This window comes from Astatotilapia calliptera, chromosome 5 (assembly GCF_964374335.1).
Source record: "Astatotilapia calliptera chromosome 5, fAstCal68.1, whole genome shotgun sequence".
Classification (NCBI taxonomy): domain Eukaryota; kingdom Metazoa; phylum Chordata; class Actinopteri; order Cichliformes; family Cichlidae; genus Astatotilapia; species Astatotilapia calliptera.
In genome coordinates this window covers 1,157,832-1,172,941 of record NC_137426.1, presented here as the reverse complement: position 1 = coordinate 1,172,941, position 15,110 = coordinate 1,157,832, and the positions used below count along the sequence as shown (strand labels likewise).

The 15,110-nt window shown below is 45.1% G+C and overlaps 1 protein-coding gene across 4 annotated transcripts; it reads left to right on the top strand.

The window, feature by feature from the left end:
- Positions 1-2,693: 2,693 nt before the first annotated feature.
- On the top strand, positions 2,694-13,446 carry nicn1 (nicolin 1). Of its 4 annotated transcripts, none has more exons than XM_080301109.1 (8): positions 2,694-4,010; positions 4,374-4,523; positions 7,214-7,393; positions 9,728-9,841; positions 11,229-11,297; positions 12,564-12,668; positions 13,105-13,155; positions 13,208-13,446. In XM_080301109.1, exons 2-7 carry the CDS (start codon positions 4,377-4,379, stop codon positions 13,144-13,146), a joined length of 657 nt encoding a protein of 218 aa, XP_080157235.1. In that variant the 5' UTR covers positions 2,694-4,010; positions 4,374-4,376; the 3' UTR covers positions 13,147-13,155; positions 13,208-13,446. The 4 variants fall into 4 exon arrangements, with proteins under 4 accessions (XP_080157235.1, XP_080157234.1, XP_080157236.1 ...); XM_080301108.1 differs by having other exon boundaries at positions 2,695-4,010; positions 13,216-13,446; XM_080301110.1 differs by having other exon boundaries at positions 2,695-4,010; positions 13,212-13,446.
- The last annotated feature ends 1,664 nt before the right edge of the window (positions 13,447-15,110 follow it).

Sequence of the window (15,110 nt, the reverse complement as noted above, 5' to 3'; positions counted from 1 at the left end):
CAATTTTGGTGACGATTTAAAAATGAATGTGCTGTATAATGTTTTATATTTGACCTTGTCAGTGCCTTATTTCAGTCCTCTTCACCACTCGGCCTCAGTGTGCAGAAGAGGAAGATGTAAAAGGAAAGGTAGAAAGGTGGCAGCTGTGTCCACAGCTTCAGCGCTCAGCCTCTAATAACAGCTGATTCCTGCTGCCGGCTGATAAAGCCATAGGTGTGCTGCCTCACCCTGATACCGCTGCTGCACACCCAAATCTCATTTTGACCAGAGATTGTCTGTTTTTATGTTTTTTGTGCAGGGTGGAGAAGGAATGAAGCAATGACTCTTGGAGGAGGAGATGGAGGCCGTTAAAATGATGCAGGTGAGATCCGTGCAGTAAGGATGCCATCTGCTGTCGGTGAGAGCTCACAGAACAGGCTGGAATATGTAACTGGTACATATTTACCCCTTAATGGTCTCACCACGAGATGGTCTCTAACAATGAGACTTACACTTGGTGTAGCAGCACAGTAAATAACTATTAAACATGTTTTATTCATATTATTATCTAAGTTAGCTGCCAGACTTGTATCTGTTTCTTTAATCAATGATGAAGGTGAACATGTATCAGGTAGCTGACTCTGTGGTTTCCAAGTGATTTGATTGGTTTTGGATGCACTGTGTGTTTCAGTAAGAAGCTCGTGGGATCAGTAGCTGGCAGTTATTTTAAAAGATCCTTTATTTAAACCCAGAGTTAAACAGGAAGCTTGGACCAAAGTGTAGGAAAAGCAGCAAATGATCCCAGATCTGAATAAGAAGAAGACAACCTGACAAAGACACACAGACTGAGCTCACAGAGAGGAGGGTAACGAGAACAGGTGAGCTGAGACTATGGCTGTATCCCAATTCAGGGTCTGCAGCCTTAAAGGCCGCATTTTAAGGCCAATTACGTCACAGCGACGCGACGAAGGCTGTCCCAATTTGAAGGCTGCTCGAAATGCGGCCCTCAAATGCGTCCTTCATTTCCCTGAATTTTAAGGACGTGGCGGTGTAGACTTTGTGGCCCAACGTATCCCAGAATGCATAGCTGTCAATGGAAAATTGTACTAAGTAGTCAGTATAATCTTTCAGTGATATAAGTTTGCATATGGTAGAATGCTGCATGTAATCATTTGTGTTTAGAAGTACATAGTTGGTGGCATATTGAAAGAATGTCTCATCCTAGGAGGTCTGTGACACTCTGGCTTCACCCCCACATCCTAGGAGTATGGGAGAGGTCGTACCTTGTTTTATTGTTTTACGGTAGGATTAACGTAGCTATGTCTGTCTTAGTCTAAGTGCCTTTTGTTTAGATGAACTGCTGGACTTCTTCACTGTGTTATCTAGAGTGAACCATCTAGGGTGAGGGGGAGACTACCCTCTTCATGACCAAGGATGTTCCTCTTGTGCTTTTCAGCAGGATCACACACACACACACACCTGCACATTCCAATTTATGGAACAAACGCTCACTGAAGCATATAAATAAAGACCAGGGCAGTCCTCAGTGCGAGTCTCAGTTTGGAGGCTGCCCTTGCTAGCAAGAAGTTCTGTGTGTTTCTCTTCTCTGAGTCTTTACTGAAGAAGTGCTTTAGAGTATATCTCTTAACAATAGCGCGGCGGTGGGTGTGAATAATTTTGGCGGAAAAAAAACGGCGGATGAGGGGCGCCCGAAGAGTAAACTTAGTAAACTAAGTGCTGAATATTATGTCACTTATTTATGTGCAAATGTTTAATAACGAAGAACATTAAACATGACTGTTGGCCACATGTCGGCAAAGTTATGTGACATTAGTGACGTTTGTACTAACTTGGTTTTAAAGCCTTTACTTTAAAATATACGCCGTTCAATAGCTGAGCTTAATCTCACAGAGAATGATCAAAGCTCATGTAGAAACAAACAAATGAACAGAAGATTGTCTCCTTCATTTCTGTCAAACACAGCTGTATGACACGTTTCCAGCTGTTAGTATCATGGTTGCTAGGCAACCTGGGCAGCGCAACGGAGGCTAGACCGTCCCATTTCACAAGCCTCGCACTTCCGGCCTTAGCGGTCTTTGAGTACGCGGCCCTTGAAGATCGTTGAGGCTGCGTACTTTAAGGCTGCAGCCCCTGAATTGGGATACAGCCTCTAACCAGGACAAGAAATACACAGGAGGGAAGTAAAAACACAGAAGAGCACACCAAGAGCTGACTTTCAAAATAAAGCAAAAGAGACAAGGGACAGAAAAATGAACAAAAAGCAACTAAGACTCCGTGCCAGGTTTCACTGACTAGTGTCCGTGGCTGTTTATTCAGAAGAAAACATGATAAATGTTTAAAGAATAAAGACAAATGTTAGAACAAAGCTATTATTTGGGAAAGCATTGGTTTGTTAGGAAAAAAAAGAATTTAAGGTCAATATTATTATTTGATCCCCATGGCGGCATATATAAACACTCGTCTTAGCAAAGCAAAATCAAATAAAGAAACACGAGTTTTACTAAATCAGTGCTGCAGCAGTCACAGCGCAGTGTCTCGGGACCAACAATGCAAACTAAATGCATTCAAAATACATTAAAATCAATCAACAAACAACCAAAAATTCTTCCAAATATTGCGTCACATTCACACAGGATGAAAGGAAAGAACAGTGGCACATTTTCACTGCTGTAAACTGGACTGTGGCACAGGACAGGCCCTGTGGTAGGTGTCTGTAAATAAGTACAGGCATGTTTCTATACAGGATTATGATGTACACACCTGCAACATTATTAGGTACACATGTTCAACTGCTCATTTTAACAACTATGTAATCAGCCAATAACATGTCAGCAACCCACTGTTTCAGACTTGGAGGTGTGGTCATGGTGACCTGCTGAAGCTCAAACATCTCTCATGTCTATCCAGTGTGCAGGAGTTCTCTGGGAGGAAATGTCTTGTTGACATCAGAGGTCAGAGGAGGATGGACAGACTGCTTTTAGTGATATAAAGAAAACAGGAACTTCTGCATTCTTACGACCAAAGAATGCAGAAGCGCTCAGTTCATCCCTGAAGCAGATGAGCTTCTTTCTTTCTTTCTTTCTTTCTTTCTTTCTTTCTTTCTTTCTTTTCTCTTTCTTTTCTTTTTTTTAAACTTCAGCAGAAGAGGAAGAGCAGGAAACCGGGGCTATAATCACACAGACTGACCAGAACTGGAGACTCAAATTTTTTTTTATGGTTTTCTTATTTGTTTCTTTGTATTTCTTTCTTTTTTCTCTTCTTTAAAGTGTTAGGTGTAGAATGATTTGATTTAATAAAAAGAGATCATAGGCAAGCTGGATGTGATCTGCCAAGCTGTCATGAAAACAGTGGGAGGACCTCAGTTAAACTTCTTTATGATTGGGGGGACTTTTTAAGGGGCCCACACTCGCCTTCGTTCTGCCCCTGCACATTATTATAAACTGAACAACAGGCTCCATCTGTGAGGAGACTGCTGCGGCTCAGAGGGCTGCTGGCCCTTTAAGACTCTTCCGGTCAACAGAAGGATTTTATTTTGTAAGTTACACTAACTAACCAAAGGCTTTTATGCTGAGGAGTGCGTAATGGCGGGCGGGGGGTAGGAACGACACTTTTTGAAATGTCCTGATGACTTCTTGTCACTAACATTTGGAAAAGTATGAAATATTTTAAAGTATACGAGTCTTTCTATAAGAAACCAATAGCTTTTACTTTGAAAGTTTGATATCATGGCACCCACCACCCTTTGTGATACGTAATGAAAAGTTTTCATAATTTTTCAAGCAAAAACGTATATTTTCTGGTTTCAGCTCCATTGACGGGACGGTTTCAATTTTTTTTTTTGACATACTGCTGGCCCTTTTAGACTGCCCCGGTCGCCATGGTGACAACCAGGAAGCAAAACTGATTCTCTTTAGCATGTTGACATCTGCGACTTTCAGCGGTTCATTTGGGCCTTTTCTTCATCTTTCTGCTGACCTCCACCGACTGCGAGCCCTCTGAAACACGGACAGGTGAGCCCCGAAGCAGCGGAGCTTTTCCGCTTCGGTTTGTTTTAGCCTGAAATCACCGACAGTGCTTGGCCGTCGGTTAGCTGTGGAGCTTTTAGCCTCTGTGCTAACTGGATCCAGCGGCGGTGCCGTCGCTGTCCGTGGTGCTGACAGAGCGCGCACATCTGCAGCTGCAGCACTGACAGCTGTCCTCCTGATCCTTTCATTAGACTGCAGGACTAGGCCCAGGTTTAGCTTTATTTGTCCGAGCTGTACGGCGCGTAAAGAAGCGTTCAGAAACCACAGATCAGCTGTAGAACAGAAGCGGGAACTCACCTTGTGTGGCAGACAGGTCACTCACTTCAGACCTCTCATTTGTTCTTCCAGACGATGAGCGGGACCCCTGACGACACCAAGCCTGTGAACTTCACTGTCAAAGCTCCGGTCTACCTGCAGATTGGAGATGCCAAAGCAGACACGGCTCACTCCGGTGTCTGTGTCGTCGACGTCAACCTCCCGTTTGGAAAGCCTGTTAATGTAAGCAAACGCAGAGAGCCCCCGAGTGCCTCACATGATCAGTTACCTACAGCATCCTCCATGTTTTTTGTCTGACATCCTCCTGAGGCTTTATCAACTTCTATGCTTTCTTCCATTTGTGCAACATCTCTAAAGTTAGAAATATCCTGTCTCAGAGTGACGCTGAAAAACTAGTTCATGCATTTATTACTTCCAGGCTGGACGACTGTAATTCATTATTATCAGGAAGTCCTAAAAACTCCCTGAAAAGCCTTCAGCTGATCCAAAATGCTGCAGCAAGAGTCCTGACAGGGACTAGAAAGAGAGAGCAGATTTCTCCTGTTTTGGCTTCCTGTTAAATCCAGAATTCAAAATCCTGCTCCTCACATACAAGGTCTTAAATAATCAGGCCCCATCTTATCTTAATGACCTTGTAGTACCATATCACCCTATTAGAGCACTTGGCTCTCGCTCTGCAGGCCTACTTGTTGTTCCTAGAGTATTTAAAAGTAGAATGGGAGGCAGAGCCTTCAGTTTTCAGGCCCCTCTTCTGTGGAACCAGCTTCCAGTTTGGATTCAGGAGACAGACACTATCTCTACTTTCAAGATTAGGCTTCAAACTTTCCTTTTTGCTAAAGCATATAGTTAGGGCTGGACCAGGTGACCCTGAACCCTCCCTCAGTTATGCTGCAATAGACGTAGGCTGCCGGGGATTCCCATGATGCATTGAGTTTTTCCTTTCCAGTCACCTTTCTCACTCACTATGTATTAATAGACCTCTCTGCATTGAATCATATCTGTTATTAACCTCTGTCTCTCTTCCACAGCATGTCTTCATCCTGTCTTCCTTCTCTCACCCCAACCAATCACAGCAGATGGCCCCGCCCCTCCCTGAGCCTGGTTCTGCTGGAGGTTTCTTCCTGTTAAAAGGGAGTTTTTCCTTCCCACTGTCGCCAAAGTGCTGCTCATAGGGGGTCATATGATTGTTGGGTTTTTCTCTGTATCTATGAAGCGCCTTGAGGCGACTTTTGTTGTGATTTGGCGCTATATAAATAAAATTGAATTGAGTCATGATGATCATAATAGTAGGTGTCTGTCTCCGGCTCCAATCAAAGAACCAATCAACAGCCAGAACAAGAAGGATGTTGATGCGCTGACACACAGTGGAGCTGAAGGATGTTTTTGTAGGTAAAAGAAAAGCTGCAGACAGAGAAGCTAATAATTAATCTATAAAAATAATGAAAACACACAACAGAAGGCTTTTATTTTGTAAGTTATGCCTGTTAAAGGGCTTTTGCTTAGGCAGCAGTTGTCTTTCTCTCCGTTGGTGCTCCAGTGGATGATGAGTCACACCTTAAATACTGATCCGTGGCTGTTTATTGTTCACGTTGACTGTAAAATGTCCCCCATCAATCTCAGTTGAGTGATTTGCAGTTTTGCACATTAACAGTCATGAAGCAGATCTCGCCTCACTGTTAGTCAGTGGTGTTGGTGTCGGCTGTTACGCAGCTGTACGGTTTATAAGGCCTGAGAAAACGCTGCGTCCAGGCCGACACAATCGACTTTCTCACATCACCTGCATTACTGAACATGCATCCAGACACTCTTAGATACTTTTTACTGTTTGTTCACATGTCTTAGACAAAATAATGACACGATTTCACAATAAGATATTCAGTAACAGTAATTATTACGTGCAGCCTGACTTTGTTTGTGTTCGTTATTGGAAGTGAATTTTCTGCTGCTGGAGAAAGACGTCACTAAAGTTCTGTTTGTTGTCTTTTGCCCCCAGAGCAAAGTTAAAAACCTGAAAGCAGCAGAACATCCCTCCATCTGGGCCTCTCAGCAGCAGCGCACGCACTCACAGCATTTGTTTAAATAGAGAGCTGTGCTCCTGTCTTGGGAGCGACTTCAAACATTTTGGGTGCTGACCCACTTTTCAGCATTTAGTCCTAATTTAAAGTCGTCTTTAATGCAGAGTGACTCCTCATTAGCTCAAAGCTGCGAGCTTCAAAGGCGTCTGCCTGGAGCCACTAATGCACAAAGGAGTTTTCAGCAGCGAGCTGTGCGCTCCGTTTAGGCCTTAATGCAGAGATTTGGCAGATACAGCGTTTCTTAGATAATAGGTTAAGACCCAGAATGGACGGGAGGCATTTCCCTTCCAGGCCCAGCGTGGTTTAATGAAGTTTCACTTCATCCAGCACATCACCAAGGAACTTTCTTTTATTCCTGTCAGCAGCCCTGTGTTCCAGTCAGAAATGCAAAATACAAATCAAGTCACAATTTAATGTTTCTTTTAATCAGATTATAACATCAGATAAAGCTAACATCCAAAGCTTTTGTTCTCGTGACTGTGACTAGAAGACCTGAAGGACAAGCTGAGGCGAGCGGCGGAGGCTGAAGGGAAAAGTTGAGAGTATTTAATGAGGAGTGCTTCTGGAGTTTAGCGTCTCTCTGTGTGGAAGGTTTTTACATATATGCACTCACAGATTAAAAGGAAGCCCTTATTAAATAATATTTCCCATTAAAGTGATCTCGAGCCCTGAGGAGGTCAAATTTCTGCAGATTTTTTCTGATATTCGTGCTGAATCCAACACATCTGCTGTCATTAGTTCTGGTTTTCAGTCTTTTTTAAATAGAAATTAAATATCTAAAGTATCCGAGCTGTGCTGGGAGCTGATGTTTCTCCTGCATCACTGCGTTTCTTCCAGATCGAGGAGGTCACCTTTAAGAACTACTACACAGCCTACGTGACGGTGCGCCTGCTGAGGAGGAACCCCAAGCAGGAGGCCCCCGCCAAGTGGTGCACGGCCGTGAGAGACCTGCCCCTGATGGACAACCCCCACACTGAGGGGGGCTCCCAGGACTACTACACCATTCACCGGACGCAGGTGGGCTTCACCTCTTCTCACCTTAAATCTGGCTTTTCAGTCACTGCTACGGTTTAACGACAAAGCAGCCATAAACATATTTGACTGCAGAAACGCAAAACTGCTGAAGATTAAAACCTGAACTTTTCACAACACTTGATGATCAGTGTTTCCTGTTTAGCATCTGATAAGTTTGTTGTACAGAAACACGTCGTTTCCTCTGAGTTCAAACGTTACTCATTTCAAACCTGAATGTAGCTTGGAAATCATTCTGGCATCATGTCATCATAAACAATTTAAAAGGCATTTCTTTTTTATCTTAAAATGCATAAACTGGTTGTTTCCTACTGATCTGATCTCTCAGTCAAACCTTCCCAGCAGGTCGTATATGAGGATGTGAGGGAACGCTACAGGTCACGTGCTATTTTTCATTCAACTTGTTTTTAGTTTTTTATAATGTTGCATTCGTTTTTAGACAGTTTGTGCTTAGTTTGGACATGATGACTGACAACAGAGTAACCTGTCCTCATGCTGTCGGTGCATCAAAGAGCCACACCTGTTGTGATGACCTTTAACGCTGCAGGCGTGCTGAGGAGGAACCTTGACATCAAAAGTAGTTTTCTTTTATATCAGACCTTTTTTTAAACTCATCCCAAGGTCATTGTTAAATAATTAAGGAATGACCTCCATTAGTTAAAAGAAACTGCTGCACTTATGACACCAGGAGAAACTGAGACATCTGCTGCTGAGGTCTGTTTTCAGCGAGCTGAAATTCTGCAGTGCAGGAGGCTGGAGGCTCACAGCTCATATTGATCTCTGTCTATGCGCTTGTTTCGTTTTCCTGCAGGATTTTTTACTCTACCTTCCACACTCTGTTCAGGGTTAATATGGTTGTTTGGGTTCAGATACTGTTGTTGTGAGGAAGTGTGATGAACAGCGTCAGGCTCTTAGTGACAAAGGATGGTTTCTTACTCCACCTCTGAAACATGGACGTCACTGACTGGTTCTCCTGCTCTCTGTGCAACAAACATCTCCCTGGATGTAAACATGATAACAGTGAGTGTTTAAAATGTATCATTGTCCTCCACAGTTTTAGACGTAAGACAATTCTCAGCTCATAACAAAACTCACATCAGGAAAAACATCATCACTGAACCTGCAGTTCCTCTACCGTCCAGCAGAGGCTCCAGCCGAGAGTCGGTCTCCCTAGACTCTACATATTACCCTCTCATCTAAACATGGTCTCATCTAGTACCAGAAACCAGCTTGGCATTAGCCAAAACACTAACGCTGACCCTTTGATATAAAGATCAGTGACCGTGATGACTCAGCCAGCAGAAATGAAGCTTTCAGCCAGCTGCAGGACAGGAAGTCAAAATATATGAGAAGCTGATATCACATGTCTGAATTATACCAGATGTGTTTGAGACCAAAGGGGCAAAAATGTTTCTCCAACTAATCACGCCAGGTGTGATCAGGTGTTACCTGCAGTATTACAGGTAGTGGCCCTACACAAAGCAGTGTGACAACCCACCAGAGGTTTAGAAAGGCCCTGCAGGTCAAAGTTTGGGAGCAGCTCTGTAAAGAAACGAGAGGAAACGGGCCGCAGAGCAGCGTCTTGTTAGCTGCTCTGCCTCCTCGCTTCTGATGGCAGAAGTTGAGAAAACCGTGCCGCCTGTTGTGCTGCCAGACCGAGCTGCTGTGCCTCTGCTAATGACAGGAGGATTAACCGCAATCGTCAGATCTGTAGATCGATGCATCCCGCTGGGCATAAAAACCACCACAGCCGGCTCCAGTTTGTTTTCCCTCTCAGCTGCGGTGGCGTCGAGCCAGCCGGCTCCCTGAGAAACTCACAATAAGTTTGTAAGTTTGGAGACAACACACAGTGACTTATTCTTCATTTCCTCTGTTTATTCTCCATGCAAATGGAGCCAGGTGGTGAATGGAGATTTCATTTTTGTTTACTTCAGTCGGCACTGCGAGGCTGATGAGTTTAAACGGTAACTGTGATAGCATAAATTATGTTCAGTCACTTCTTATGGGTTTAGTGTTCGTCACATTTAGCCTTGAGGGAGATTCATTGTGTTCTGTTGCTGCACTGATTTTTGCACCTCGTCGGGACTCAAAGGACTCGAATGATTTGAAGAAATGTTGGCGAAAACGTTCTGATCAGAATCACAGCAGCTTCTGGTTCTTCAACAACTTTGGTCCATGTTTTTGTATTTTGTGTTATACCAGTGGCCACGGATGGGAGGCGGCCACACCCTTGGGTGGGTGGGTGGATGATGGGTGGATGGATGAGTGGATCATGTATTCTGATGAGCCGGTTTTCCTCTGCTGTTGTTCGTGCCTCAGATGCAGGTGGAGCCGGATCACGTGGTGTGTGCGCGGCTGATCCTGAGGCAGCCGTCCTTGGCCTGGTTAACCTTCAGCCTTGAAGACATTAAAATATTTCCTCACACGGAGCCGGTGAGTTTGTCTAATGTTGTCATTAACGTGCAGCGGAGTCAGGAGTGCAGGAAGGTAAAGTGACATTAATCACAGACTCAGTGAGAGAGCATATAATGAACTCAGGCCCTCAGGTAACATCAGCACGCTGTCACTTTGAAGGGAAACGTCAGTGCTTCTTCCAGTCCAACCCAGCATCACAACACCATGACTGTGCAGGAGAGGGAGGAGAGTCAAAGTTTCAGTAACTCCTCACAGCACGGGCAGATGGGCGATATTTGAAGTTGAGGTGGAGGATGTTTTGTTGACCCCGCCTGGCACTCTTTAGCTGCTAAATGCTTCTCTGTGTTTACACTGTGTCTGCTGAGCAGCTGCGCTCACAGGGCCTTTTTCTGGCTCTCCCAGAAGGTTTAAACCAGTTTGAACTCCACTGATTCGCAGCAGTCAGTGGACCACATTTAAGGAAATGTGTGAGAAGGTGGAGCAGTGGTGCCAGCCCTTCTATCGTGATTTGAACTGGAACACCTCACAGCTTATACACGTAGCCTCCTCCTCAGGCTCTGAGGGTGCTCACATGCTAATAAACGATCCCTGCGAGTGTCAGCTGCTCCGGTCAGAGACGTTATTAGATGATAAATGGTGATTAAAATCTATCAAGAACATAAAAATCTAACAGTACATCAGACAAATGATGAAGATGCAGGTTAATCTGGTGATTTCTGGCACAGAGCGGTAAATGAATGATTTTGTCTCTGAGCGCGCTCAGTGCTGCTGTTTGGTTCTGAGGTGACGGCTGCACATTAGAGCTGAGACACTTTAAACTGGGTCCATTTAAACATTAAAGCTTCTGGTCCCACAGGAAGGACAGGTGCAGATCACAGTGAATGAATGTGATTGGCTGATCAGGTGTTCTTGGTGTGTGCTGCGTGTTTCCAGCAGTGTGACGAGACTCAGCAGCAGATCAGCATCAAGCAGAGCGACTTTGAGACGTTTTCTAAAGCCCGGGTTAAACACACAGAGCTGGAGCTTCATTCTGTGGGTTTAGCAAAGTTTACCTGGTTTACCTTCCACAGGTAAAACCACCCAACATGCTGTAAATAATTGCATCCGGCTGATTTTAACGGCACCCTGAACATAGGTGATATGTTAGTTGCCGTGGTGATTCTGGTGAAAAAGTCATGCACTGTATTGCACGGACCACGTGCTGAGGATTGAACTGACGTCAGAATCAGAAATAAACCGCAGTGGTTCCTGCAGCTGTGGGTTGGATCGGTGGGGGGGTGTTGGGGTTTGCTGTTGAACCACCAGCAGGTGGAGCCAGAGTGAGAACTGAAGCAGAGATCCAACTGAACAACAAAGTAACAGAAACTCGACTGCAGAGTTTAACAAACGCTCTTCCTCCTTCCAGGACCCAGAGAAGGAGGTTTCTGATTGGCTGTCTGACCTGACCCTCACTGACCAGCACCCCGATCTGGAGGTACGCACCGTGTTTCTGTCTACACGAGGGCGCCGAGCTTTGAGAGCCTGATGGGAGTTTGCTGCATATTTTATTAGCTCATTTCTCAGTTTTCATACTTAAATTCAATTTCAGCTTCTTCAGGGCTGAAACGCAAATGAGGGTTTTATTATTCTGCAGCTCGTCTTCCTCTGGGCTCTGATTTGTTTTTGATAAGCTTCCAAATGAAAGAAGCTTTTCTTACTTTTTGTCTGTGACTCCGGAAAAACAAACTATTAAAAAGGCAAAAAGCAAATCCAGCTGAACAAAGAGTTTAGTTTAGTTGGAACAGGAGGAAGGATCAACGAGTTCTGGCTGACCTCAGGCTCTCATAGCCTCTAAGCTCACTTACAGGTTACCTCTGTGACACATTTTTAACTGTGAGTCAGGAGCAGAGCTTTTTATTGCTGTTGAAGAAACAAACTAACCGATGGAGGCAGCAGTAAACCGGCAGGTCCAGCTGCTGATCCAGAGTCAGGTCACGGTGGCTGCAGATAAGCCGTCCTTTCCCATGGCGATGGTTTCCAGCTCCCGGGCCAGATGAGATATGAAACTGTGTCCTCGGCCTCCTTCAAGCAGAGGCAGAGGATCTGATTGCTGAACCAGCTCTGCCTCACTCCTCGCCTCATCTCCAAGCCCAGATGCTCGTGTGACTGTGGAAAATAACATCACCGCCTCTGTCAGCGCAGTCTGGCGGCTTCAGCTTAACCAGCAGAAACACGTCTAACAGATGGCCCCGCCCCTCCCTGAGCCTGGTTCTGCCGGAGGTTTCTTCCTGTTCAAAGGGAGTTTTTCCTTCCCACTGTCACCAAAGTGCTTGTTCATAGGAGGTCATATGATTGTTGGGGTTTCTCTGTCTGTGTTATTGTAGGTCTACTGTACAATATAAAGCACACTGAGGCCACTGTAGCTGTGATTTGGTGTTATATAAATCAAACTGAATTGAATTCGCATCACCGACGTCCGTAGCAGAGCATTTGGTGCTCATCAGTGACGCACGCCAGCTCGTGGCGCTGTGAGGCGGTCTGATTACCAGCAGGTTAAAGAGACGCCAGCGAGTGCGTTTACTTCCTGATGACATGGGCTTTTGGCGTCTCAGATGCTCATGTGGTCGGGGTTTTTTTGTTTGGTCATGTGACTGAGTACGTGAGTTCTGATTTCTATTAATTGATTTAATTCAGAGCTTCAGCTTCAAATGTTAACTATGATCCAGGAAGGAGCATGATTGTGTCCCCGTGTGTCCCTCAGGGCCTCCCTGACCCGCAGACCGTATCCTCCAGCATCCAGCAGATGTGGGCTCTGACTGAGGTGATGCAGACCAATCAGACGACAGCATCCATCGGACGGTTCGATGTGAGTGAAACACACAGTCAGCCTCATCTGTCCTGTAATGAGTGTGTTCATGATGGAGGTGATGTAATAACATTTGGCCGTTAGCTCGTTTTTCATGTTCTCAGAGATGATGAACATTTTAGTTTATCAAATGATCTGAAATGACATTTTTGTGAAGGCGCGTGCGCGTGTGTGTGTGTGCGCGTGAGCGTGCGTGTGTGTGCGTGAGCGTGTGTGTGTGTGTGTGTGTGTGTGCGTGTGTGCGTGAGCGTGCGTGTGTGTGTGCGTGAGCGTGCGTGTGTGTGCGCGTGAGCGTGTGTGTGTGTGTGTGTGTGCGCGTGAGCGTGTGTGTGTGTGTGTGTGTGTGTGTGTGTGTGCGTGAGCGTGTGTGTGTGTAATCACGTGTGTGTCATTAGAAATGAGAGCAGAGTGATGATGGTGGTTCTCTGTGCTGCAGGTGGATGGATGCTACGATATCAGCCTGCTCTCCCTGACATAAAGAAGTTGGGGTGTGTGTGTGTGTGTGTGTGTGTGTGTGTGTGTGTGTGTGTGTGTGTGTGTGTGTGTGTGTGTGTGTGTGTGTGTGTGTGTGTGCTGTAACAGCATGAAGAGAAAGTGCTGACAAAGACAGGACGTCTCATCTCTGCTCGTCACGCTGAGGTCATTTCCTGTCCTGATGCGATGCTGTCACAGAGTTTCAGTCTTCGCTGTAATGTGTATTTATTAAACTGAGAAGACCTGCGCGTCCTTCAAGTACCTGTATTAAAGACTCATTCACTAATAAAAAAATAAAGTAACACATCGTCTCCTGTGTTTGCGTGTGATTTCATCTTCAACCTCAACTCTTCTTTACATTTAAAACGCTCCACACTGTGCTGGACTCACACTCACAGTGATGATGTCAGCTGAAGAACATTTTTGGTTCTTTCTGTAGTTCTGTAACGTGTTGATGGTTCCACTGAGCTGGAGAAAGATCATCGAACCTGTTGAAATGAGAATGACAATAGAAATGAGTCACTGCAGATAAAAAGCGAGGTCTTTCATTTTTATGTTCACACGAATAAACGCAGGTAGAAAATGTTGAAGTCAGCCCAGTAGGTTTGTTTGGCCTTCGTTTCATTCTGAGCTCACATGACTCGGGAGACAGACACTATCTCTACTTTCAAGATTAGGCTTCAAACTTTCCTTTTTGCTAAAGCATATAGTTAGGGCTGGACCAGGTGACCCTGGATCCTCCCTTAGTTATGCTGCAATAGACGTAGGCTGCCGGGGGATTCCCATGATGCATTGAGTTTTTCCTTTCCAGTCACCTTTCTCACTCACTATGTGTTAACAGACCTCTCTGCATTGAATCATATCTGTTATTAACCTCTGTCTCTCTTCCACAGCATGTCTTCATCCTGTCTTCCTTCTCTCACCCCAACCAATCACAGCAGATGGCCCCGCCCCTCCCTGAGCCTGGTTCTGCTGGAGGTTTCTTCCTGTTAAAAGGGAGTTTTTCCTTCCCACTGTCGCCAAAGTGCTGCTCATAGGGGGTCAAATGATTGTTGGGTTTTCTCTGTATCTATGAAGCGCCTTGAGGCGACTTTTGTTGTGATTTGGCGCTATATAAATAAAATTGAATTGAATTGAATTGAATGACTGTTTCCTGTTCGACCTTAAATTTCATTTGTTTGAGTGTTTGGAGCCTGACAGTGATAAGACTCAAAGCACAGGAAACAGAAGCTGATTGGCTCACAGAAGGCAGGCAGGAAGATGATTGGACCAGAGCGATGATGAGAAAACTGAGCATGACAGCGTGGGAACGCTGTGACGTGCTGCGTGAATGGCCAGGAGACGGCAAAGGACTGCACTCTGTGTGTAACTGCCCACTGTGGACACTTGGTGGCAGCAGAGCGTCATTTCTGAGCTCCTTAACCTCCCAGGACTTCCCGTCCACATATGTGGACGTCACATTTTGGGTTATTTAGACCAAAATACTAAATTTTGCGCTACAAGGGCCTGAATCCACTTATGAGGACAATATAATGCCACAAAAATCAGGTTAAAAAAAATCACGCCATTCTTTGTTTTTACATTAATCAGGTCCCAATCAGCCCAAATAGCAAAGAGAAATTAAAAATGCTGCCACGAAAGCGTTAAACCTGCTGCTTACTGAAGTCCCCGTGAGGACGATTTTACTCAGAGAGCTGAGGAGGACTGCAGACTGCCAGCATTGACTCAGTGAGGAAGGCGCTGACAGTATAAACGTCAGGAAACATTAAAGTTTTCAGCTTCTCGTCATGATGTGATCGAGTCGGCTCGTTTCTCGCTGCTGGGCAATGAGCAGCTTTGCATGATTCACAGTTCAAAATAATCCTTCTTCATCTGATCCTCTGCAACCCCTCATTATCATCTGAAACAAAGTGTTTTAGCTCCGCCCCCTTAAAGCCAATTTTCTAATTGAAGGTCAGATGAACAGCA